This window comes from Rhodnius prolixus, unplaced genomic scaffold (genome assembly GCF_049639745.1).
Source record: "Rhodnius prolixus isolate KJV_2025 unplaced genomic scaffold, Rpr scaffold_7, whole genome shotgun sequence".
NCBI lineage: Eukaryota > Metazoa > Arthropoda > Insecta > Hemiptera > Reduviidae > Rhodnius > Rhodnius prolixus.
Window position 1 is genome coordinate 3,724,605 of NW_027411582.1, and position 24,964 is coordinate 3,749,568.

The 24,964-nt window shown below is 32.6% G+C and overlaps 2 protein-coding genes across 5 annotated transcripts; one reads left to right on the forward strand and one right to left on the reverse strand.

Annotated features, from left to right (window-relative positions):
* Nucleotides 1-1,404: 1,404 nt before the first annotated feature.
* Nucleotides 1,405-24,698, reverse strand: wfs1 (wolframin ER transmembrane glycoprotein wfs1). 3 transcript variants are annotated; one of them, XM_074113479.1, is made up of 14 exons: nt 24,141-24,698; nt 11,058-11,168; nt 10,347-10,466; nt 10,176-10,272; nt 9,932-10,083; nt 9,202-9,424; nt 8,768-8,953; nt 7,941-8,160; nt 6,973-7,120; nt 6,725-6,892; nt 5,772-6,013; nt 5,381-5,671; nt 4,607-4,725; nt 1,405-3,895 (listed from the first exon to the last, which is right to left on the reverse strand). In XM_074113479.1, exons 1-14 carry the CDS (start codon nt 24,271-24,273, stop codon nt 3,562-3,564), a joined length of 2,544 nt encoding a protein of 847 aa, XP_073969580.1. In that variant the 5' UTR covers nt 24,274-24,698; the 3' UTR covers nt 1,405-3,561. The 3 variants fall into 3 exon arrangements, with proteins under 3 accessions (XP_073969580.1, XP_073969582.1, XP_073969581.1); XM_074113481.1 differs by lacking the exon at nt 24,141-24,698 and adding an exon at nt 12,404-12,724; XM_074113480.1 differs by lacking the exon at nt 24,141-24,698 and adding an exon at nt 11,354-11,753.
* Nucleotides 12,915-16,186, forward strand: LOC141446758 (thioredoxin-dependent peroxide reductase, mitochondrial-like). 2 transcript variants are annotated; one of them, XM_074113488.1, is made up of 7 exons: nt 12,915-12,933; nt 13,398-13,473; nt 13,563-13,689; nt 13,768-13,903; nt 14,249-14,377; nt 14,842-14,947; nt 15,825-16,186. In XM_074113488.1, exons 2-7 carry the CDS (start codon nt 13,446-13,448, stop codon nt 15,908-15,910), a joined length of 612 nt encoding a protein of 203 aa, XP_073969589.1. In that variant the 5' UTR covers nt 12,915-12,933; nt 13,398-13,445; the 3' UTR covers nt 15,911-16,186. The 2 variants fall into 2 exon arrangements, with proteins under 2 accessions (XP_073969589.1, XP_073969588.1); XM_074113487.1 differs by lacking the exon at nt 12,915-12,933 and adding an exon at nt 13,144-13,320.
* Nucleotides 24,699-24,964: the final 266 nt, after the last annotated feature.

A 24,964-nucleotide genomic window follows, 5' to 3' on the forward strand; every position in this document is an offset into this window, starting at 1 on the left:
AAAAATCTGAAGTATTAAAACATCGTATTATATTGTATGTATGAATCGCTTGCGTGAAATCAGGCATTTTTAAAGTTTTGGAAAATACGGCCGTGTTCTTAGTTTTTTAAAAATTATTTCCCTATTAGGCTTTAACCAATCATGGAATGCACGGGATCTAGAATATCATTGACTCAAAATTTTGGCAAGTTTATCCTTGAAAGAAATAATTTACTGGCTTACCTTAATATTATCAAAGGTTATTAAGCAGCTTGTTCTGCTTAAAGATCATCACTTTTGTAAGTAATTTTAAAGAAGAATCTATTGCCACTTTAACAAACTTGCATAATGATACTTAATATTGTAATTAGGATTCTCTTTTAATTAACAGTCGCAAAACAATTGGAAGTTTTTTGTTAATATAGCAGTTTCAGTTAGAACTTCAGTATCTCATTTTCGTTTTTCATTTTTAACTTCAAAATAACTTTTTCTTCTAAGTTGGTGTTTTTATTGAGTTGTATGTTGAGACTTAATGTAATTTTTTCTGAGATTGTTTGCCGTATGTTACATTTGAATGTTTTAGAAGACAATCCTTGATTAGTACGTTTAGACAATGTGAACTATTCTACCTGTCTTCTTTTTGAGACTTTCTTTGAGGCTAAATAGTCTGCATTTCATATTTAATCTGGAGGACATCAGAAGCGAAATGGTTTTTGCTCCAGGGAGTGTTTCTTCTAGATACCCAAAAAGTATGATTGGTTACCTGATATAGAAGTGATGTAACGTTAACCTTCCCCAGGCCTTCCGAACTTTTTATTTGGATTTGGACTCATTTTTGGTTCTAGGGGTGGCGTTAAAGGGTACGAGTCAATAAAGCTGGAAAAAGAGTCAAATCTTCTTCATTTCACTATTTTTCTGTATGTTTTAGGCTAGAGGAGCATCTTTAGAAAACCATTAAGCATTTTTGATGTCACATAAAAGGTAAGGACTTTGAAAAAAAGTCATTCTAAATTTCACTTAACAAATAAAATAAAGAAGTAAAGTTTTAACCATAAAATGCTTCTTGACAAGGATGTAGTAAATATGAAAAATAGAAAATGATGGATATACCATTTTAACAGTCCAAGATCAATAGACAATCTTTAGTATTGAAGATGAATTCGATTTGACTTGAGTTTCTGTCTCACACTTAGTGTCTAAGTCAGCAAAAAATCTGATGATGATGGGTGAAAAAGAACTTACAGTAATGCTTAAATTGGAAAAACTTAGTTTTACGGTGAGAAATTGTTTGATCTGCTAGAAACTTAGGGACACTTTCTATTTCAAAGATTTTCATTTTGGCAATAAGCCCCTGATGGTTGGTTAATATTAGTCTAAAGAAATATAACTTATCTCTAAGTTCATTACCCTGGAGGCTTTCTAGTACCTTAGGCCAGCCTTTTCTTCTTCTTCCAATCCAAGATTTTCTTAGCCATTCTTCCGTATCTTGATATTTTTTTTATATGATTTTGAAATAAGAATTTATAATGATCGGCATTGCATTAACTGTATCAAAATTGAAAAATGCAAGAACACAGTAGAAATTCTTACGAGAGTAGATAGGTAATTAAAATATTCCACAGATATTTGAGACTTTTAAACAATTTACATTTTATTAGTTATTTTTATTTATATAAAGAATATATAAAAAAAATAAAGATATAATTTTGTTTCTTTATTAACACACGTTTCATTAATTTACGTTTCTTTTTTTATTTTAAAATATTTTTAAACAGTCTTCAAATATAGCTAAATTTTAATTTAGCAATTTTGTTTATTTATTTTTAATTTCTACAAATTTCATAAAATATTTCTTTAATTAAAGCATTATTATAAAAAATTTCTTTTTTTAAAAAATAATTTTTAAGTATTCAAGACCTAATTCAGATATGTACATAGAGATTTCGCCTAAAAAAATATTCTTCTTTAAATAAGGCGAATTTACTTCTTTTCGTGATGTTTAAAATAATAATACTAATAATAAATGCTACAAACTATTTTCATTCTTAGAAGGACATGAAATGTATTAAAAAATAAATAAAATAAAAAGCACAAATTAATCATAACATTAACAAAGATGTTGAATCCTGTGCAAAATAAATCACAACAAAGATTTTTTTAAGATTAAATTTAAAGCAATTTTAAATAATTTCTTAACTTTGCGCATTTAAAACTTCTACATTTGGGTAGAGATAAAAATCTCGTATTATTTCTATCAGCCAAACTCTAAAATGTGTGTGTAAATATCAGTTTTCGTGCTGTTGATGATAAGACAAACATAGAAATTTTTTTTTTTTTTTTTATCATATACACTAGTGGGCCACCTTCTAAATCAACAATGGCAAAATAATGGTGAGTACATGAACGAAAAGTACGAAAGCTAGTTAAGACAGATGAAATTCTCACACACATGTTGTGCCTAAAGCTTAAGGGTGCGTTCCACTTGGCGACCACAACGACCACGACCGCGATTTTGCCCGTTCCACTTGCTTGTGGGCGTTGCGATCGAAAACCCAAGTGGAACGGACTGTGGGCGCTTTAACCGTTCATGTAAACATTACATATGGCGGCTTCGTAAATAAGTTAGAAGCTTGAAGAGGTTATTTATTAATTAAAACCCCATTTATAAGCAGTTATAATAAACTTTATTAATTATTGGTAAAGTTGACTTATATTAAAAGAATATATATAATTCAATTTTTTATATTACATTTTAGTGGAGTATTTATAAAATTTACGTTTAAATAAAATTAAAATGTCTTTTGTGGCAACAGTTGGATATTTATTAATAATGCTTTAGAAAGTTCTTTATCTAGTTCCGACTAAGAGTAGAATGCAATTTTACAAAATCGCAATGATGAAAAGCGAAAACTTAGGCCACGTATTATTAGCTATCAGAGTAATTGATCTTTATTCAAATGAACAATTTAAAAGTTATTTCAGGTAAATGATTTTGTTATTCAGTGATTTAGTATGTAAAGGGATAAGTAATTATTTATTTATTTATTTTTTGTAGACTTTCGAGAAACACATTCTATTATTTACATGAAATAATACTTTCATTTACATGAGATAAATTTTTTCAGTCGCCATATTTTGTTTTAAAAATTGCGCCAACTCTGAACGCCCACTTCGACCCAGCTTTTAAGGTGGGGCGTTGTGGTCGTTGTGTGAGCGAAAATAGTGACGTCATTAGTGACGTTTTCGCCACGACCACAACGACCGCGGTCGACATGTGGAACGCCTGAAAGTATGTTTTGGTCGTTGTGGTCGCCAAGTGGAACGCACCCTAAATAATCCTTCAAATTAATTAAATATTAATAATAAAAAAAAAAAAAACTAGGTAATTATTTATAACCTTTTTGATTTACAAATCCCAAGACACCAAATGGGGGCCATCCATATACAGTTTTTAATGAAGCTGTACAAAATATTCCAACTATTTTGTAATTTAAAGAAAATTATTCTTAAAGATAGTAGTTCTTTTTTTTTAACTTAATTTAAATTTCAAGAAAGAAAAGAAATCCTTGTTTTATCAAACGTTTACTTAAATCTAACAAGTGGATTAAAAAGGAAATTGAGAAAATGTTTACCGGATAGCAAAAGATCTGACATACCATAAGCGGCAGTTCCAGTCAACACTGGAGTCACACCAGTTTTACAAACCAAACATCCTGCCTGCTCTAGACGTACATAGATTTGTTCTAATTTTGGCAACGTTGGATCAACAATTAATCGACCACTAAACCATATCTTATCATCTTGATGAAGATTACGTGTAAAATTTCTAAAATTATTATCACCTTTTAGCGTAATTTTAATATCATCTGAATCCCATCTGCCAGTCGACAATGATACGATTATTTCGTATTCATATCTGAAAATGAAAAAATAAAAGGCTATTAAAAATTGTTTAAAATGTGATTAAGTCTGCAGTACAGGATAATATCCGTCGAAACACGTAAATTCTATCTACCAAACTGATTAATCAACTTCTGATGGCGAAAGGAAGTCCGAAAAGTCACGGATACTATGCTATGCTACGATGCATAAAATCAATGTATTTAACATTTCTAAAAAGTAATCATAAGTAAACATGTAATAAATAAAAACTAGATAGTTTTAGTACTCTATGTAACTTGAGATTTAATCTTTGAGCCTTAAAAATAAGGGCGTAATTCTACTGAGTGTAATGAAAACAGCATACAGGGTGAGACTAACAGTACTTTCTTCTTTTGTCTGGCGAATCTGGGGAGGAAACAGCAATGATGCTGAGAAGAATATATAGTTAAAAGAGTGCATCTACACAGAATGGTTCTAGCTATGGAACCATTATGTAGATCATATGGCCAAAAAAAAGTTTAAAATTCTGTTTCACGTTCTTGGCACAAGTGTGCATTGATTTCAGAAATCCGTCTTACAAGTTTGCGTCTACAATCTGGAGCCAAACTGGAATCCAAGTTCTCATACCCGTGCTTTAGAGTTTTGAAATTACATAGGGTTAGTATTTTTGTTTTTCAAGGCAGGGACACAATCGCTTCTTTTTTTGGAGTCTCTGTTTTAGAATATTTTTAGAAATAGTTTTTACCTGTTCCAATTGGCGACATGACATCTGTTTGACAAGTGCACTGGCAAGCGGCAATCTTCTTTCCCATCACATTCATCGTATTTTACTCCGTACATGCATAATGCTACCCTCTGTATTTCCTAAAGTAATAAACGCACTTATTGTAATAAGGCTAATAGTATAATTGTAACAAAATACAGTTTATGTATGTATATTTGTTTATAAATAGTATTAATTATAGGTGGAAGTAAATTTTTATGCACTACATATGGGGAGTTGGTTATTTGTCTGCAGGTCTGCCCTTCCTTGGTATTCCCTAGAAAACCTGGGTAGTTTCCAGGTAAATTGAACTCTCCTGGATTCTTTTAATTTGGGTGAGCTGCTCTCAGTACATCTGGGAAGAGATATAATCATCTTCCAGACTGCAACTTATTCGTATTTTCCAGAAAAATTGTTCTAATCAAATTTATATTTTATATGAAATCAGAACAAGTTTAAATTAATGAGTAATGAGTTCGTAAGAGTCATTTTTTGAGAATATTTTTGAAATGTGGTGTACCAAATGCTTAATATGTCCTCACTTGGAATTTAAATTTGAATTTTAGGTGATTTTCAGTTTTCGAGTTATGATGGGACACCCTCACAGACACAAACCAATTTATAAAAACTACTTTTCCGGTTTCAAGGACCTTGGATATTCCAGTGAAAACACAAAAATAGAAAATCTGCACGAGTTTTTCACGAGCAAAAGTAGTAATAAGTAATGACGCAAGTATTTTTAGAAATAAAACTTACCACAGGTAAATAATGTATAATGCTATTTATTGGATTGTGTATTTTGGAGATTCGAGCCGAAGAAATCCTTCCTTCCCAGTGTACATGAATTCCATTTAACGTGGCACATCGTTCATCATCCAGAACACCGACTGGTGGTATATCAGTGCCAAGCATTTTACTCGGTGAACAAAAAGTCTGAACTTGTACATAGCTGACTGACGTTGCACTTTCACCAAATCTTGTCTCAGCACGATTCATGCTCAAATGTGAACTTATCAGCACGGCTGAAGATATTATTAACAATATAACCTGAAATCAAGGAGCTAAACTAAATTAATGAAGAGCATAAAAAAATAAATCACAAAATTTTCTTTAAAAGAAAAAAGTTTTTCTCTGACAAACAACAAACCTGAACAGCGGTCGCTAGGTGACCAGTAAAAGATCTTCTAATCTTCAAATACACTAATACAGCTAGAGAAACAGCAGCACCGATAAAACTGGCTGAAATTGGTACCACGGATTCTGTGTTTAGAAAAAGTCTCAATACTGCAGCAATTGGTAGGATCATCATCGCCATTCCTGACAAAGGTATCAATATCAGGACACCAACTATGGCCAAACAGCCACGAATCAATCCAAAACTGGTTGCACCTGATAACAAATCCAGGATGTATACTCACATGACTTTCTCTTAGCCCTTTTGGGGGAGTGGAAAAGAAAGAGAGGAATATTTAATCCAGAACAAAATTTAATGATAGAATTTAAAATATCCTAAAATAATAATTTTTGCGACATATTTAATACTTTAATATTATACAAGGGATCAAGATGTGCTTGATTAGTTTAAACAGGATTCTACAATTCAAATTTTATCAAATTTTACGTATAGAGTCCAGAGGTGCTATTGATTTTTATCAAAAACCGAACAGCCACTTTCAAAATTGTATGTATGGTAAGCCAAATTAAATGAATTTTAAGGGAAGAAAGATAAAGTATGACTGAAACTGGGAACAATATTTTTTCCTGATGGATTAATGAATCAGTCATCAATAAAGATGAACAATAAATGAACTTACCTGGAGAAAAGCTTCAAATAAAGGTCAGACATAACCTGATGTTTATTCTGGAGATACTCCAGTGTAATTAGTTATATACGATAAATCACAACAGATGTAAAGGAGAAGAGAGAAATAATCTGGCCAAAAATGGGCTAATTCGTAAATGTTTATATTATAAATATATTCCGATTTAAGGGATCGAAGATAATAATCGATTATTACAATCTTTTTGCATGACCTGAAGCTGCTAAAGGAGAACAATGGAGAAAAAATAAAACCATGAAAGCGAAAGGAAATCCCTTACCATTCGAAGTAATAACTGCCATCTGCCACCATGACAATGAAATCAAATGTGGCACAAAATTATAATAAAAGCCACGCCATCGATCTCTTGCCGCCATTTTGATCAACAATACTGGTTTTATTAGACAAAATAGAAGTCTAAAGTTGAGACAAAATTCAATACTATTTCCTGTGTGACATAAAAAAAAAAAATTATAAAATATATAATTCAAACTTTAATTCTAAGTAATTATTTGATAAAATACTTACCTACTAGATGTGAAATAAAGGTGGGTGTATTTACGTCTAGAAATCTCCAACTTTTGGAAACTACTGTATCTATTTCCCAAGGGTAACTGGCTAGAAGACTGATGCCGAATGATATAATGGCTAAAACATCTAATTTCCCATTGTTCCACTGAAAATTGTATTTACAAATTTAATGTATGGGTCCAGTTTACGTGTAACTTAGTACACGGTGATAAGAATCTTCAAAAGCAATTTAAAAAATTCAAATATTAGCTTGACTAAGGTACAATCAATTTCTGGAAGATGAAGGGTCGATTAGGTCCTAACCAGGGGATGCGAGATCAAAAACCCTCGACCCTGAAACTGAATGGAATTTTCACTAATTTGGGAACGATTTATTGGGGAAAAATAGGTGTACACGTTATAACTTATGTCTTTTTTAAGTTTATTTAAAAAATTATTTCTAGGAATTCTATTAAAGGTGCCCTGAGGACGGATTTAGGTTCTGGCCAGGTGTCACTCTGAATGTTTAGTTCTATCATCTGGGTAATGTAATGAGCATTAGATGTGTATCAAAATTTGGAGTTTGCAAAAAAAGAAAAATAAGTTAAAAAGTCGAGAAATAGTGAGTTTACGAATCAGATTTTTCTTATGCAAGAAAAAGATAATTTTCGTTGGAAACATTATTATTTTGAAATCACATAAGGGGCAGAACCACAAAAGAATACTTGGTAACTAACTACAAAACAGTCGGGATAAAATTAGACGGATGAAATCATCAACTCTTTACTGAAAAGTAGTTTTCAGAACTCCTTGAAGCATAGAAAGGGATTCAGTAGCCATGAAGGCAAATTTGTTTAAGAGGATGCATAATATATTTTTTTGGAACTCTCTAAGTGGCACTGATTTTTTTAGACTTACTGATTTAGAATCATGCACACTAAAATCCGGTTTATAATTAATTCGAAAATCTGCTACAATATACTTACCGCAAAGTTGTATAAAGTGATAAATGCCAGAATTGTAGACAGTATGACTATTTCTGAATATGGAATGTTAAAAATCGGAACAAAAGGTGTAATTACGATATTAAATATAAGTGCAAAGAGAAACAAGAAACATGGATGTATATTGTTGTAACAGTTCGTCCATTGAGCATTCTCTGCGTTAACACCTGGACCACCCCATGCTACTAATAGATTCGACCATCTGTAAATTAGAAAAAAAAGGCCAAGTATCAGAAATGAAACAGTTACACAGCAAAAATTTAACTCAAAAAGCACAACATGACCAAAATAAATAAAAACTAATCCAAGTGGGTCCTTTTATGTTCACGTACACCTTATGAGCTTAAATACAACTTTCTGATAGACGGAATCAGACAATTGGAATTCATTTATACTAAGCCTTTATTTAAAGTGAATGTTAACAAGTTACTGTTCAGAATCTGGCGTTAAAATCAAAGTAGGAAGAAGTTACTAATCAGTGAACTTGAAGAGAATTCAAACAGAATCTTAACTGAGATGACAATTATAACTCTACAAGATATTGCTTAGTTAAATTTAAAAGAGGCTTTGCTATAATTATTAATAGTCACTAAAAATTTGATTGCAAAGAAGAAAAATCACAGCATCAGTTTAGGAGAGATCAATTTAAGTAATGCAATCCGAAGTATCGAAAATAAAAGGCGAGTACACCTTGGTATAGAAGGTTATATTCTACTTTTACTCTTATTTCATATTCACTTCACACAAGTGTCACAAAATATGTCCACTTTTTTTTTTAATTAACTACAATATATATTTTTTCTACTTACTCTTTGAAATGATTAAATTCCCATTTTTTGACTAGTATTTTACACGTTGTTAGTATCATTAGCAAGAGGCTGGTATAATAAAGTAATGTTGGCATTGCATCCATAAGACCATCCAATCCGAACAATGAATATAATAGTAATAGAAATAAAGTTTGAAGACATTTAGCGTCCACAGGCATGAACGATCTGGAAAGAAAAGTATAAACATGACAACACTTACATTTTGTACTCAGATACCCAAACAAACATAAGACCATTTTTTTTTGTACTAAACACTTTTTTTTGGACTTAAGGAATCAAAAAATAGATCTTTCCAAAAAAAAAAAAAAAATCAATATAAACAGCCCCCTCCACCCCCAATGGGAACGATTTATTTAATTTAATTGAAATAAAATAACTATGTTTTTTTAAAAAAATTAAATATTAAATCATACCTGATAGATTTTTCACCCAAATTTCTAACAATACAGGAATAATAACCAAGGAACGGTGCCAGAAGGGCACTACTTCGAGAAACGCTACGTCTATTATCCCTAATGGTGGAAGATAACATTAATGATCTATGTACAATTGGCAATTCTCCTCTAGAATAGTAACTAGCAGCTGATACTAGCACATCTTCCGTCAGCTTTTCTCCACTCGAACTGCTGGCCAAATCTGAAAATAGAAATAGAAAATAAATAATTATAATGGGCTTCCTTTTGAAACACCCATTTAAGGATGAATGATCAAAAGATAGTTAGGTAGGATTACTGAAAGGGAAATTAAAAAAAAAAAAAGTACAGTGAAGGGAGTATAGTTATGTTAAGGACAAGTGAAGATAAGTTTTCCTCTAAAGCGCCATTTCAATATAACATGTTCTAAACTCTGAATGATTGTTTGAATATGAAACGTCTAACCAAAATTCCAAGTCGTAAGAATATCAGAATATCAATGCAAAAACAAAAAAGAATATTAAACTCCTTTCAGACACACAGCCCACAGGTTATAACGATGAACCTGCAGAATGTGTTGAAGGGGAGTGGAGACGTCCTTAAATTGTTAACCCAATTTCTGATTTCCCAGTTCTTTTCAATAGTTACGTTTCTTTGTTTTCCCGAATAACACTGAAAAGATCCAGGTTTCAAACTAAACTAAAAAAAGAGATCGCCCAAAGGAACTCACCATCATCAGAACTGGACAAGGATTCTCCACCACCATCTGCAGCACCTTGGACACAATTGTTAATATCTTCACGACGGCCATGTGTGCGCTGAGTTCTAGCAATTTCTTGCAGTAGTTGTTCACTAGTTATAAAGTCTTCTCCTTGAGAGAGGCTATAAAACCAAATTATTAACAATTAGTAAACAGCCACGATTCACAATGTTCTTGTTTACAAAAATCTTGATCATAAGAAACGAAAGTTTACCTGGCAAAAAGTTCTCTAGCTGCATGTCTGGACACTTTCTCCTCAGCAGACATATTCAGACACGTTCTCACATCACTTATATTGTGTTGATTTATACCTAAATTTATAAATTTTTAGTATAAAATTAAAAAATAAATTGCAGCCAAAGATGAAATAATGAAAATTACTAACCTCTACCAGATTCTAGACATTTTCTTAACATATTAGTGGCTTCTTTATGTCCTCTTTCGGAGGCTTTAATTAACCAATAAACTCCAAGCCTTGCATTTTGTTCTTGATCAATATCTTCACCTATAAAATTAACCTGTATGAGTATTTATTTTCTTGAACATAGTACGGTCAATCGGGCTGATAGGCCATTGAACCTCAATCTGAATGACCACATAATATTAGAGACTGACGAATGAAGATTGCAAATTTCTAGGTGTTTTAAAATCCGAGATTCGATTTCGCCAAGTGGGGAGAGAAGATAGTCAGAATGATCTTGGTAGTCTTCTACACATCTTTTGGCCTTAGTCTACTAGAGCAGCCTTGCAGTCTAGTAGACACAATAATAAATGAGTTCAGTACTGATATCTTGTTAGTTAATCCTAGCATCAACAATGCTAGGGACATTGAAACGTTTAATTCAAACACTCAAGTCGTGTCCAGAGCCTTGGGTTTAATCTATCACTTCATATTGTAATAAATTCAAAAGAACCGAGGTAAAGGCAAAACTAATTACTCACAAGGAAAAAACTAACTAAACAAAAAATTAAATGAACGGACAGTTCTTTCTTCTACAGCAACTAGTTACAATTTTCTTAACAGCTAAGAACAAATTGAACAATCCGTGAATACAGGTGGTAAGGATGAAAGCTTAACACAAGAATCCCTACTTACCACAATCTTCCTCTAACAATCGCTTTGCCATTACCACCTGAGTATCTGGTGATCCATCTTCTGCGTGTAAACTTAAACCGCTCAATCTTCCAACCGGAGCTCTCGGTCCAGCTGTAAGAATGATTAGTTTATTAAAAAAATAATTCTGCACTTGAGCTACAAGGTAATATCGTTAAACTGACAATAGAAGTTTCATTTAAGTGATTACACCATAAGGTGAACTTCATTAACAGTGTCAAAACTTAGGCGGTCAAAAATCTCAAGTAAATATTTTAGAAACAAAACATGCTACACACCTATTTTCCATTGTTTACGACCGCTTTTACTAGATTCGCCTTTATAGGCCATTACCGATTATATCCAAAAAATAATTCACAAGAATTCTTACTAAAACATAACGAATTAAAACGAACAACTTTCATTTCCCGTATATGGCATGGACTAACCAGTAACCACTAACCCGTAGGTTATATAGTGTTACATTTCCAACGTTCTTAAACGCGGTATAAAACAGAATAATAAATTTTGACAAATGACCTTAAGTTAAAGACACAATTATTGAACTTTTTTTTTTAAAAAAAGAAAAAGAATATAAATTTCAATTTAAAAATCTTGTGAAAAATGTTAAATCACAGACTATTTCGGTACACCCAATGACTAGGTTACTCATGTTGCTACTAAACACCAACAGGGGTGCACTGTAGTAACACCTTATTACTAATTGAAAGGTTAACCCAAACCCGAAAGGTTACAGAACTAGAATGTCGAATGAAGTGGAGAGGGTTCATTAATTTAATATATATATATATAAGAATATATATATTAAAAATTAACTCCTTTGTACTAGGAGCGCACGCCTCTGTAGGAGCTAATCTTTGTTGCTGATGCATATGAAATGTAACATTTTTAAATAAGAAAAAACTGTATGCCATTTCTGATAAAATCATATACAAAAAAATTGTGGGTGCATCCACACGATTAAATTTAATTTTTTTGAAACTTAAAATTTGTACAAATAAAAGTACATAGTTAACTTCAACAGTATATGTTCACTGTAATAACAAAATTTTCAAACTGAATAGGCCTAACATACGAATATGTATACGCTCTCAAGTTCAACCCTTATAAAAAGTCGCTCATTTTCCGATTTGAAATTTGGGCAATACCATTGATGTTCATTCAAAAAACCATTTTTGGAGAATGTTCAAACCATAAATATTTCAAAAAAATAAAATTAAGAAAAGCACACTTAGAAATAAAAAAAACGAGTGAATCATCTAAAAGATTTTAGTGACAAATTCACTCTAAATGTCCACCAAACTATTTATAAATGAAACAGGAAATACCATTTGAACTTTCTTAATTGTCTTAACCAAATAACTTCTTTTTATTTTCAAAAAAAAACACTCAGTTTCTCTCAGAACTTCGGGACATGATTGTATTTGTATCTTGATTCATCTTTTTTATTAAAATCCAAATAAATTTTCAACGTTTTTTGCATTTAAATATTATCATAGGAACAAAACACATAAAAGGCCGCAGATGTTGATACGCTCAAAAAACATACTTTTGTTGTTTGTAATTATAAAATACGAGTTGTAAATATGAGATTAAAATATTTCTATATGATCAAATATTTGTAAATCATCATACCGTCCTTGAACTACTATTCAAAAATAAAAAAATTAAAAAAAAATACGTGAGACAATCATGTGTTCTTTTTGTTATATCATAACTTAAATGCTTTTAAAGACTTTCGAGATAAAAAGTATAACTTCGTACCTAAATAAGTTGTAAAATAAAGATTAATTTCTTTAAAAAATCACCAAATCTATATAAATTTTGCTAAATTTCAATTAAGAATTATCTATAAAAGGTAAATAAATAATTTTCTTAGATAAATTTTATTACTGATACAGGATCTAAGAAAACTTTCATACATTTTTAAAGTCCTAGGTAACATGTAACAAATAAGGCAACAAAACTGAAAAACATATTTGCCAGTTAACAAATGAAATTCGCAAAAACATATATACTTTTTAATGAAATTTAATGAAAAAAGTTCTTGAGAAATAACTTGTCGGCTTCTCGTATGACTTTACATGGCTCTCACGCTTTCAGGTTAACCATAAGGGAAGGTTAGGTTAAGGTTAGGATTAAATTGTGTTGTAATTTGTGGTTGTTCATTTTTGTCTGTAAAATAAATTTAGGAAACTAAAAGAAAATGGTTTTAAAACAAACTGCACAACGTTTATTAAATTTAGTGAGTAACTTTTTAAAATATTTTCATCAATAATAAGTTATTTATTAATTGACTTTATATATATTTTTTAATTTTAGAGCAAAGTGTTGACAAATACTCGTACATTACGTAATCATTTACCAGTTATGGGTACGGAGCGTACGTTTACAAGTGGTTAGTTATTAAAATGTACAAAATTACCTCATAATATAAATATACTTCAAAAGTTAATTCTGTGTTATGTAACTTCACATTCATCTTAGGGCCTCGTGTACAAGCGTTAGCACCTAACTTTGAAGGATTGGCCGTAGTTAATAATGATTTTAAGACAATTAAATTAAGTGATTTTGCTGGAAGATATCTATATTTATTTTTCTATCCACTTGATTTGTAAGTAATGAGTAATAATTTCTTTTAAAACATTGTTTATTTTACTGAAACTATTACAGTTTTGTAACTTTGTTTCAGTACATTTGTATGTCCTACTGAAATTATAGCGTTTAGTGATCGAATAGATGAATTTCAAAAATTAAATACATCTGTAGTTGGTGTTTCATGTGATTCCCATTTCAGTCATCTAGCATGGGTGAACACACCAAGAAAAGTAAGTTGTTTTTCTCTATTTATTCTTTCTCTCCGATCAATCTCTCACAGCCATACTCCTGTTCTCCGACAAGTGCTCTCTTCACAGAGTGTTATTGTCCATCCTCCACCAGACAACTAGCTCAAAAGATTTCTAAGAAGAGAAAATCTAATGAAACATGATGGGACTCAAGTGACATGCTGGGTTCTTGTAACCAAATGTGATGTATTCGCTGCCTTCATGTTTATTAATTGCATGAATTTTGAAAGTTCTTTGTGCTAATGTTTGTGTTCGCCAAATTAATCTCTCTTTTTTTTTTAATGATTTGTTTATCTCACATCTTTCAAACTATGGTTCATGTTTTAGAATGGAGGTTTGGGAGAGTTAAAATATCCATTGTTGTCGGATTTTAAAAAGCAAATTGCTAAGGATTACGCTGTTCTACTTGAAGATGATGGCGTTCCTTTAAGAGGATCCTTCATTATTGATCCTCAGGTAAGAATTCCTTGATCTTGGATTCTTTTAAGACTTCATTACAAGAAGTAGTGCATGCTAAGAGATTAACATAGAAAGTACCCATTAAACAAGATAAATGCCAATCAATTTCATTTCACCAGGGTGTATTCTCTCTCGTTGTTTCAGTTTCCTCTTAAAGACATGTCCAAGATATTGACATCTTTTATTGATTGTATAGATTGGCACTTTTCTTACACTTGCCTCTCAGAGAACTTCTATTGAGTATTTCTCTGTCCTGGAGAAAAATACCATTTTAGATTGTGTCACAATCTTAAAAGCCTTTTGAAACCTCATTGACAGTAAAATGGCAGTTGCTATTCCCCATAAGTTTTCATCGTGTAGAAATGCCAATTTTCCATCTGGATAATTGCATTCCTCACGAAGTGATAATGGTTTCTTCACATGTTATTAATCAGCCACTTTAATTTTTTATTTAATTTCAGGGCACGATAAGGCAGGTAACAGTTAACGATTTACCAGTAGGCCGATCAGTCGACGAAGTACTTAGACTCATAAAAGCATTCCAGTTTGTCGACCAACATGGTGAAGGTATGCATTTTTAGAATATTTTTCTTATGTTAGGAAAGTTGTTTTCGACTTTAGGATTTACTCCCGGAAGTACATTTGCTCCATAATCCAGACTTGAAAATCCGTCTTCAATGATCCTTTTTACAACCACTTTTTCGTGATATAGTCCATTTTCAGGAATGGATCCCATATGTTTAAAAATCTTTTTAAAAGAGTTATTTTGCGCTCCAGCAAAAACTAGAAATATTATACTGGTCACTGATTCCAGGTTTCAACCTAGAGCATATCCTCCTAGGTTCTTTAAAGAAATTCTACAAAAAGAAGGGGAATTCGGCAGTTAGGAACCATTCCCTAGTGAAACTTATCCTAACGCTTCCCAGGCGTTTTGAAGATGGCTTCCCTAAATTAGGAGAACCTGGATCTTCGGGGTAGTTTTAAGAGAAGCAGGTGAACAAGGATGTGTTCAACTCTGGTTGAACTATGCACTCTCCTCTGATATTTCAAAGATAGTACACAAAAAAAAGATAGGGTGCAATGGTGGGTTAACACCTCTCCATTCTGCTTCCTGGTGGATAATTAGGAATAAGCACTCCCTGATACCATTCAACTATCCCCCCATTGTTCTCAGCAGCAGGAGATTTCCCGATTAAACTATAGTCTTTTTCAAATCAAAATTTGCTAAGTAGATTCGCTAAAATCCAAATAGAGACACAGACTTCTGCCGACTGTGTATATTATTAGGAACGTCAGAATTATTATTTGTTGTTTGCGTTGTTAGGCTAGAGGATGCTCGTCAAGAACATCAGGTATGCAAATACCTTATCCACTTTTTTAGATAAACTCTCTTAAATTTTGATTTAGTCTTCCAGTCTTCATGATACCATCTTTGTTTTCACAGTCTGTCCAGCAAATTGGGACCCAGAGAAGCCGACTATAAAGCCAACCCCAAAAGGTTCTAAGGAATATTTCAATAAGGTTAACTAGAATAGAAGCACAAGATAAATGAATTAAATGGAGAAATGGATTGCCAATGATAATACGAATTAGTTCTGAACCATAAGATATGTTATGGATTTTATTTTTTTAAACATATTATTTCATTGTATGGCATCTTATTATTATAGGGATATATACTTCTTTTTTTTATCTTGCTTCAGTTGAACCGAAAAAACTGTTTTGAATTAATTATAGACTTTCACTATTAGTTTGAAAAAATAAGATATGTTATGATAAAATATATTATTTACTGTTGGCGAAAAATGGTTTTTCTTAATTAAATTAATTTTCTTAACTTATCCATTTCCTAATTGGTTTTGATGGAGGTTTTATTGAATAAAATAGACATTGTTGCAAACAGAAAGCCTGATATATTCTCAAATATACATCAGACGAAATAGATACTTTTGGAACCCATTCTTACATCGATAAAAGCATCATTGTAACAGCATTATTGATTAGTTACAGGATCTTGACAGTCATCAGATAAATGAGAGTCCACATATAAAGGAAAGTAAGTCCAGTGCGCAGATGTGCAATTAGTTCTTTGTGACCCTTAGGTCGAAAAGGTCATTGTTCTGATAAAAAGGATTTTCCGATAAGAGACCAACATTAACTGCTTTCCAAGCTGCGCCGTCAGAATCAGCTGCGCCGTCAGAATCAGCTGCGCCGGGGGTTCAGGTATCCAAATAAATTAAACCTGAAACATATATTTTGCTTTAGTGATTTTAAGAAGTGAAAAATGTATCAATGATTTTACGCAACATAGTTGAAAATATTTATCAAACCTAGCTGGAAATGCAATAAACAATGGAACAGGATTAAAAGTAAATTTAGAAAAAGATAGTTTTTCTAATACAAATATCAAAAACAGGAAATTGAAATTTGTCCACCTTGGCTTGGCTAACTATTTCAGTGTCATCTAGATCGATCTGAGATGGAAAATAAAAATGAATAGCTGTGACATGTGAAAAAAAGGCTCGATCGTTGAAGGAAAATGAAATCTAACAAGAATTTATCAAAAAAAAGGTGAACTCTTAGAAAAATGCGATTATCCTGTAAGGGTTTTAAGATTCACAAACTTATTACCACATACGAGGGTCGTTTGAAAAGTCCGTGCAAAGTCAGAGAGATAGCACTACTGGCGCGTATCGAGGATATGTTTAGTTAGTAGCATCTCTTGGAAGAACACACACCAAGTTTCAGCCAGATCGGTCTATTTCTTTGTGTTTGGCATTCGTTTGAATCGAGGAAGTCGAGTGATTTTCTCACGCTTGACCAAAAACGAAATCGTGTGAAGTGTTGGAAGGACGGTTTGCAGCTGTTCCAGAAGAATCCGCAGGACTTTAAACGTCGTTTCGTCACTGTGGATGAAACATGGATACATCACTACACTCCTGAGACCAAAGAACAATCTAAACAATGGGTTACCAAGGGGGAATCTGCGCCAAAAAAAGGCGAAGACCGTTCCTTCGGCCGGAAAGATTATGGCGACTGTCTTTTGGGATTCGCAAGGAATAATCCTCATCGACTATCTGGAAAAGGGTAAAACTATTACAGGTGCATATTATTCATCGTTATTGGACCGTTTGAAAACCGAGCTGCAAGAAAAACGCCCACGATTGGCCCACAAAAAAGTCCTTTTCCATCACGACAACGCACCAGCTCACACTCTCAGCAGTTGTGGTCGCAAAATTAATGGAAATAGAGTTCCAACTCGTTTCACATCCCCCCTATTCTCAAGACTTGGCTCCCTCGGACCACTATTTGTTCCCCAATATGAAGAAATGGCTGGGCGGGAAAAAGATTTTATTCAAACGAGGAGGTGATTGCAGAAACGAATGGCTATTTTTCAGACTTGGACAAATCCTATTATTCGGAAGGGATCAACAAACTAGAGCAGCGTTGGACGAAGTGTATAAGCCTAAAAGGAGACTATGTTGAAAAATAAAAAAGGTTTACCCAAAAAAATTAAGTAGTTTTTATTTTTACACGGACTTTTCAAACGACCCTCGTACATGTCGATGAAGAGAAGTATCTTAAAGATAAGAAGGAGAGATATGTGGGGAATTAAAGGAATTAGAAACATAACAAAAACGAAATATATAGTTAGTATAATAATGTCCTTTTTTGTATGAAGAGACATGTAAGCAACAGAGAGATCGATATAAGAAGGTGATCTTGTGGAAGAGACTAGTAGTATGGAGCAGATTGTCCACACGTAGACTGCATGGTCAGATCTGGGAGAAGCCTTTGCCCATTATGGGTATTTCACATTGCATATATTAAAGCCCACAATCAATTTAAATGAGTTATTTTTTATTAATTTATACAAAAAGTTAAAAAACTTTTATTTGTGGAATTACTGAAGGCTATTTTATAAATTGTAGCCGGTTTAAATGTTGGGCAGATACAGAACTTAGTGCTTTCCAATTTTGGCGTAGAAGCAATCTAGTAAACAATCAATTCCTTTGATATTGTCAAAAAAAAAGAAAAGAAATTCAGGATGGCAGTTGCATCAATAATAACGCCGAGTGAAAAGATAATTATTGCCATTATTATCAAAAACAATAGTTTGAACATTAAATAAGATTTAAATAAAGGGGATAAATAACCGTTTATTCTATTAAGTGTACAATTATTGGTTTGAAAACTCAAAAAGTATTTTCCTAAATTGTAATATAAGGAAAACATTTCATTTTTCTAACCGTTTTCTTTTTTAGATGAATACTTTTATGTATTTATGCACCTCTACAAGATCCTGAAAGATTTTATTGCAATGTCATTTTATTTGTACTTCCATTTGTGTTTACTATCGTATCAAACGAACCTATGTATTAAAACTGTCCGGTAGGACAGTTGTATAAGGGTTGACCATCAAAAACTGCACGAAAAGTGTAACGTTGAAAAACACCCAATTTTGACAATTTTTTTTTTTTCTCTTTCTCTATAAAAGATAAAATTCCCAAATTTCCTTTAAATTATAGGGCAAACCCTCCTTTATAACTGTATTTTTTTTGCAACCACCCAGATCTAATAGATTTTGAGAAAAAAGTTGCCGAAAATGAGCAAAAACGGCATTTTCAGAAATTGTTCTTGTTACCTTTTTTGTAAACAACGTAGCACCTAAACGCGCGAACCGATTTTCATGAATAAGGTGTCATTCGATTCAGGAATTTTATGTAGATGTGCCTTTTGGGGGTCTCGACGCTGTACATCGAATGGGAGAGGAGTTAGCCCCCTTTATGTAAGGCCCCTTCCAAAATTATTATTACTAATTACTCTGTAAATCTAGGCCCGATTTTGATAAAATTTGGTAGGATGATAGGGTTAGGGCTCCCCTACGTAACATTAAAGCGGCGATCAGCTCTTGTACTAGTTAAGGGGAAGTATAGCAATCGTTTCAAATTATCGACACATGAACCAATTTTCATGAATGAAGTGTCATTCGAATCGAAATTTTGTACATTTATTGATAGTTATAAAATGAGCTTTAATTTGTTTTAATACTTGATCAACAGCGAAAATATTAACTATACAGAGTATGGTTAATTGATAAAAGAAAGAAATAAGAAAAAGAAGAGAAAACTGAAAATATTTTTCTGAATTTACCAACCATTACATCTATGATTGGTACTTACAAAAATGTTTAATATATTCTAACTTGGTACCTAAATCATTGGTTATAAGCTAACATAATGTGCATTAATTATGATTAACAAAAACACAGTTTCAATGGGATTCACATTGATATTACATATTTCAAAAATTGAATAAGAATTTATAAAGTTTAATTTGGATTTTTGAAATTTTGTCATTTTGTAACAATATTAACGAAAAAAGACAATTGTTATTTGTGTGGCTTCCGTTGTACTATAAAAATTTTCAGAATACATGTGATGCTATTTTTTTGACCAATACATGTGATAATTTGTTTTTCTCTGAAGATGGACCGTAGTTTGATTTGAAATGTATAAGAAATAAAGGACTGTAAGGGTGGCTGTTAAATAATTATCGATAATTTTTCAATTCAATTCAATTCTTCAATCGAACTTTAATGGATCAATTTAATCCTCCTACATAATTGTGTAAAAATAATTCTGATTTTTAGAGTAATGTGCTCAGTACTTTATACAGGGTGTCCCAAGCTATATGGATAACGACTTTTTCACGGAAACTAAGATGGCTAGAAAAAAACTAAAAAATACGTGTTCCCTTAGTTTTTTGATAGAAATCCAAATTTACTTTGTAAATTTTTTTCGGTGCTTCCAGAAGCGAGATACAGGCACCAACTTCATTTTTTCAAATGGGGAGGTGCGGTTTTTATTTCAGAAATAGATTCCTCTATTTTATTTAAAGAAAAATTTACTTGAACTGTTTTTTTCTGTGAGCGATATTTTAGAAGTTATGAATGAAAACATGATTCTTATAAGAAATTTCAAAATGATAAAATTATAACGGTTTTTTTTGATTGAATAAGAAGAAGAGTACTATTTCATTATAAATTTTACTCCTCATTAATATTACAGATCATGCTCAAAATGGCCTCCACTAATAGAGATGCATAGTGATGCTCTTTCCTGCCAATAATTGTCCCTTACTGCCAAAGAAATAGATTCGGCTTTAACCGAGTTACAGGCATCTATTATTCTCTGCTTTAGTTCATCTACAGATGCCATCCCGACTTGATTCTGATACACCTAGATTTAGAAATGCTTTTAGGTAAGCAGAAATAAGAAAAGAAAGAGAAAAAGTTATGAATAATCACCTTGTTTTTCGAGTATCCCCAAAGGAAATAGTCCATAGGTGTCAAGTCAAGTGCGGTGAACGAGGTGGCCACTGAATCGCCCCCCGTGTCGATATTACACCATCAGACATGTAAAGAGATATCACGATAGGAAATTTGATTGAGTTTTAATAAATGCTTATTATTATTGTTGAACTTTTTTGAAAGCAATACAAGAGAGGCCTTAAAGGAGTAGACTTCAAAGAAGTACCTCACTGAAATCAAGTATCGAGCTTCAAGCTTTCCCCCCAAAATAAAGTTCTCTAAAAGTTTTACTAGAGATTCCTTTAAATCGATATGAAAAATAATGATCGATCTATTTAAAAAAAAAAATTTATATTAGCAAAACTTATGGTTACGAGGAAAATGGCTTTCTAAAAATAAATTGAAAAAAAAGTTACTACAGAAGAAATTTCCCGCTAAGTAGAGTTGTGGAAGTAAACGGGGAGAGTGGAGGGAGATTGCTTTTTCACCGAGAAAATTGATTGACCAAAGTTACTTGGACAGGAAACAGAAATTGGCTTCAGGGTAGCTTCCGGCTCCCTTCAGGCTCCAGTAAAAGCATAGAGATTGGTTCGTTGTAAGCTCGTCCCTCTCTAACCCGAGTTTATTTTTTGCTGTTGAAAAGTAAAAAAAAGAAGAGGAGGAGGATATCCCTAAAAGATGACAGAGGACAGAGGGGATGCTGGCACAGGTTGTAAATAGAAAGTAGATTGATAACGCTTTGTGCGGTGAATGTATTGGTGTGTGTGGTGGTGGTGGTGGTGGCTATGGAAAGGGGAGAGGAGTAGTACCCTCTAGTCTTGTAAAGACACAGATTGAATGCGCCAGTGTTGGTGGGCAGAACCAACGACACCAATTAGTTGATTGGCCACCTCTACACCGCTCCTGGTTGTTCCGTAGGCACCATCCAATCACTTCAAATGGCTTGAACAGTTTCTCTTTAAACCCCTTTTCAAACATACACATGCACACTCTAGTGTAAAGCTCCAGTTAGTACACTGAAATCCTAGTCTGGTTTAGCCCACCTCAAATGGTTGTTTTTAATCTGCAAATTTATATATATTGCTCCTGGTTGCTAGAATTACGTTCTTTCAAATCATTCTATAAACATCTCCAATTGAATACAAATTAAAAAAAAGAAAGAATATTGAAAAGCAATTTTTATAGAGGTTAAAAAAAAATACTTCATTTAAAAAATTCAGATTCTCAGGTAAATTCATGTTCTGAGATAGAATGAATTGGTTTTAAAATAGCTCTTTATCCAGATTAACTTTAGGTGCTTCATCAAGGGCAAGCATTAAGATTAGGGCTAAATATTCTCGAAAAGTGTGAAATGTGTTAAACGGTCCATGATTACTGTAACCCAAAATAGTACATTTCTATTACCTCAGCGTATATCAAGGTAAAATCCTAAATTAATGTGACAAGAGGAGCTAAAAGGATCGTTTAGAGCAGCGTTTCCCAACCTGTGGTACGCGAAAAATAATTAAAAATGGCGGACATAAACAATTAAAATAAAAAAAAAAATCAAAAGCATAAACATATAGAAACGTTAAAAATTATTTTAATTAATATTATAAAGTAATGTTTTAATATGTACATAATAAGGTTGGCCTGTCTCAAGATATTCGAGAAAATATAATAGCATATTTAACAGGATTAAAATTGTCTTTCATGGGAGTATTTTCCCAAAACCCGAAAACACAATTGATAATTGATAACTATATAAAAATCTGCTTAAAGAGACTGGATTTTTAATGAGTAAGCTCTATATAAGCAATATTAAATTTAATTGGTACTTACAGGTAGTTGAATGCTTAAAAGAAATTAATTTAGAAGATTTGGGCACAAATATAATGATCCTCAAGAAGAATTTTGTAAATTAATTAATAATTTTGAAGGGAAAATAATTTTTAATTGTTTAAAAACAATTGTTAAAACTAAGATCTTACAGTTTATAAAGTGAACATGAACTTGAATTCTTTTGTATACAAATAAAGATAAAATAAGACTCTCGGAATAACAAATTTTACGAAATACAATCATTTTTTACCAAGTGGTACAAATTAGCATGATACCAAGTGGTACGCGAGCCAAAAAAGGTTGGGAAACGCTGATTTAGAGAATCAAAAATGCAGCTGATAGTTGGCTTGTAACAGCCGGTATTGGAAAAGGAGTATCAAGTTGACTCAGAAAAATGCCGTTGAGAGAATTGGCACCGTTTTGAGCCTGAGAAAGTTTATGATTCAAATGGTGAGATGATAGACAAAAAAACCACAGTTACTCTGGGGTCTTAAGGGAAAGCTGAATTAAACGCACGCCCTAATCATCGTAAACAATTCTGCTTCTATCTTTTCTTCTGATGATTACATTCTCCGGTAAGCTTTTATTATAGCAGCTTTTAGCGTTCTTTCTTGCCTCGTCTTTCCTTAAATATCTCAACTGAACCTTTGTCACTTAATGTCCTTCAGAATGTAGAAGGTGGACAGACTGAACAAATGAAATGCCTTTCTTTCCTTTATTAGTTCGAACCAGCTGTTGACAGCTATATTATTTAATTTATAATAGTAGTTACCATCCAAGTCTATTGTCGGGCACATTTATTTGGGAATGCGAAACAAGTACGACCTTTAAACACTCCTTATCACAAGTAAAGAAATTCCCAGAGTTTCTTTGGAAAGGCCGGGTCAGGATTTACAGAGTTTCCCAGATGATCACTGGCGTGGCAATGCTGAATAATAAATTTGAATGTTCTAACATTAATCTAGAGAAATAAGATTGTCCAAAGTCCCTTAATGAAACTATGCTGAATGTGTTCGGTGGGAATAGATAAGAAAATATCAGAAACTGGGTTTTGAACAGAAAGAAGTGTATGGCTTGTTAAATTAGTGGTCGTTTCAGTCACGATATTGGTCAATAAGGCCAGAGAGTAAGGTTTTACTGAGCAAGACCTTAAGAATCTGAGGTATCGGTTCTACTTGATATCATAAGAAAGTGTAAAAAAATAATGCAGACGATCATTATGAGTAATAAAGTAAGGAAAATTGAAACTAAGTAGCCCCACACCCTGAAAAAATGTCCCTAGAATATAACTGATGGATGTTTTAAAATCATCAGCATCAATGACTGGCTTTTTTTCGAATTTAATGTAATACACACACCATCAACACGGTGGAAATTCGTTTTTACCATGTAAACAAGGGAAATTTGCAATCTTCACTAGCTCAAAAGAACAGAAGCCAGAATAAAGAATGGTTGATCTCCTAAAGAAAGTAGATTTAACAAAACATCTTTTTTTGGTTGGGGAGATAAAGGAGTCTGTATAAATTGGAACCTCTAAATAAAGAACCACATACAATTCTAGTTTTATAACCTGCAGGATATGAAAGAAAAAGCAGAACAGTAAGAAAAGTTATGATATTGACCAACCTGCGTACAAATAACAGGAAGATGATAGCCAATTTCCTCTTTGTCGCCTTTCATACACGGGTAACTCCACTGTAGAACAGGAGGTTCTTGGATAGCTCCACCCACCACTATATTTTCCAAGTGTAGCGACCATGGTGCATAGAGAGAGAGTGAAGTGTGCCGTACTGTCTGTCGGGCTGTCAACGTTTCCACTTTTTTTTTTTCTTTTTTTCCAGCTATAATATATACACTCTTGGTTCAACAGACCGAGAAATGAGAAGTTGGCAACGTTGGGAGTGTTAGAAGGTGAAATGGGTATTTGTTGGGAGGGGAGGAGGAGGGAAGAAAGGTTAGCGAAAACCCATACCCAGTGGGTGAGCTGTGGGTAAATGGTGATTCCCCAAGGGAAATACTCTCATCTGCTACTCCTACTCATCCAGGATACATACTCTCTTCACTTTCTATCTGTAGATTCTCCTTCACTCTCTGTATGTAATATGGTCGCCAACATCTTTATATAACCAACAACATGTAACCTTTATGTTGTAACCTTCCCTCTTATCTCGTACACCACCAATACACCACTGCCCATACAATTTCATGTCTTTTTCTTTCTTTTTTTTTTTTATATTATACTCTAACAATCTATATTCACCAACTAGTTTTTTATTTATTTATTTATTTTTATTATATAGATTTCTTGAAGCTTGTAATTTATAAGACAATGATTGTATTGAATTTATCCAACAATATGTTCCTCTTATTTCTAATAAGAGTTCGTTTAAAATCTTATGTAAATCTTATGTTTTGCTTTTCTTTCAACCTAAAAAATTAAAAAAGTAATT

Excerpts from the sequence above, each read along its gene's own strand:
- LOC141446758 (XM_074113487.1), top strand. The coding sequence starts at position 13,282 with ATGGTTTTAAAACAAACTGCACAACGTTTATTAAATTTA. Across the intron at positions 13,474-13,562 it reads GGAGCGTACGTTTACAAGTG|GGCCTCGTGTACAAGCGTTA; the intron begins GTTAGTTATTAA and ends CATTCATCTTAG. Across the intron at positions 13,690-13,767 it reads TTTTTCTATCCACTTGATTT|TACATTTGTATGTCCTACTG; the intron begins GTAAGTAATGAG and ends ACTTTGTTTCAG.
- wfs1 (XM_074113479.1), bottom strand. The coding sequence starts at position 24,273 with ATGGTCGCTACACTTGGAAAATATAGTGGTGGGTGGAGCTATCCAAGA. Across the intron at positions 8,161-8,767 it reads GAATTTAATCATTTCAAAGA|ATGGTCGAATCTATTAGTAG; the intron begins GTAAGTAGAAAA and ends TCTAATTTACAG. Across the intron at positions 6,893-6,972 it reads CTTTATTTCACATCTAGTAG|GAAATAGTATTGAATTTTGT; the intron begins GTAAGTATTTTA and ends TATGTCACACAG.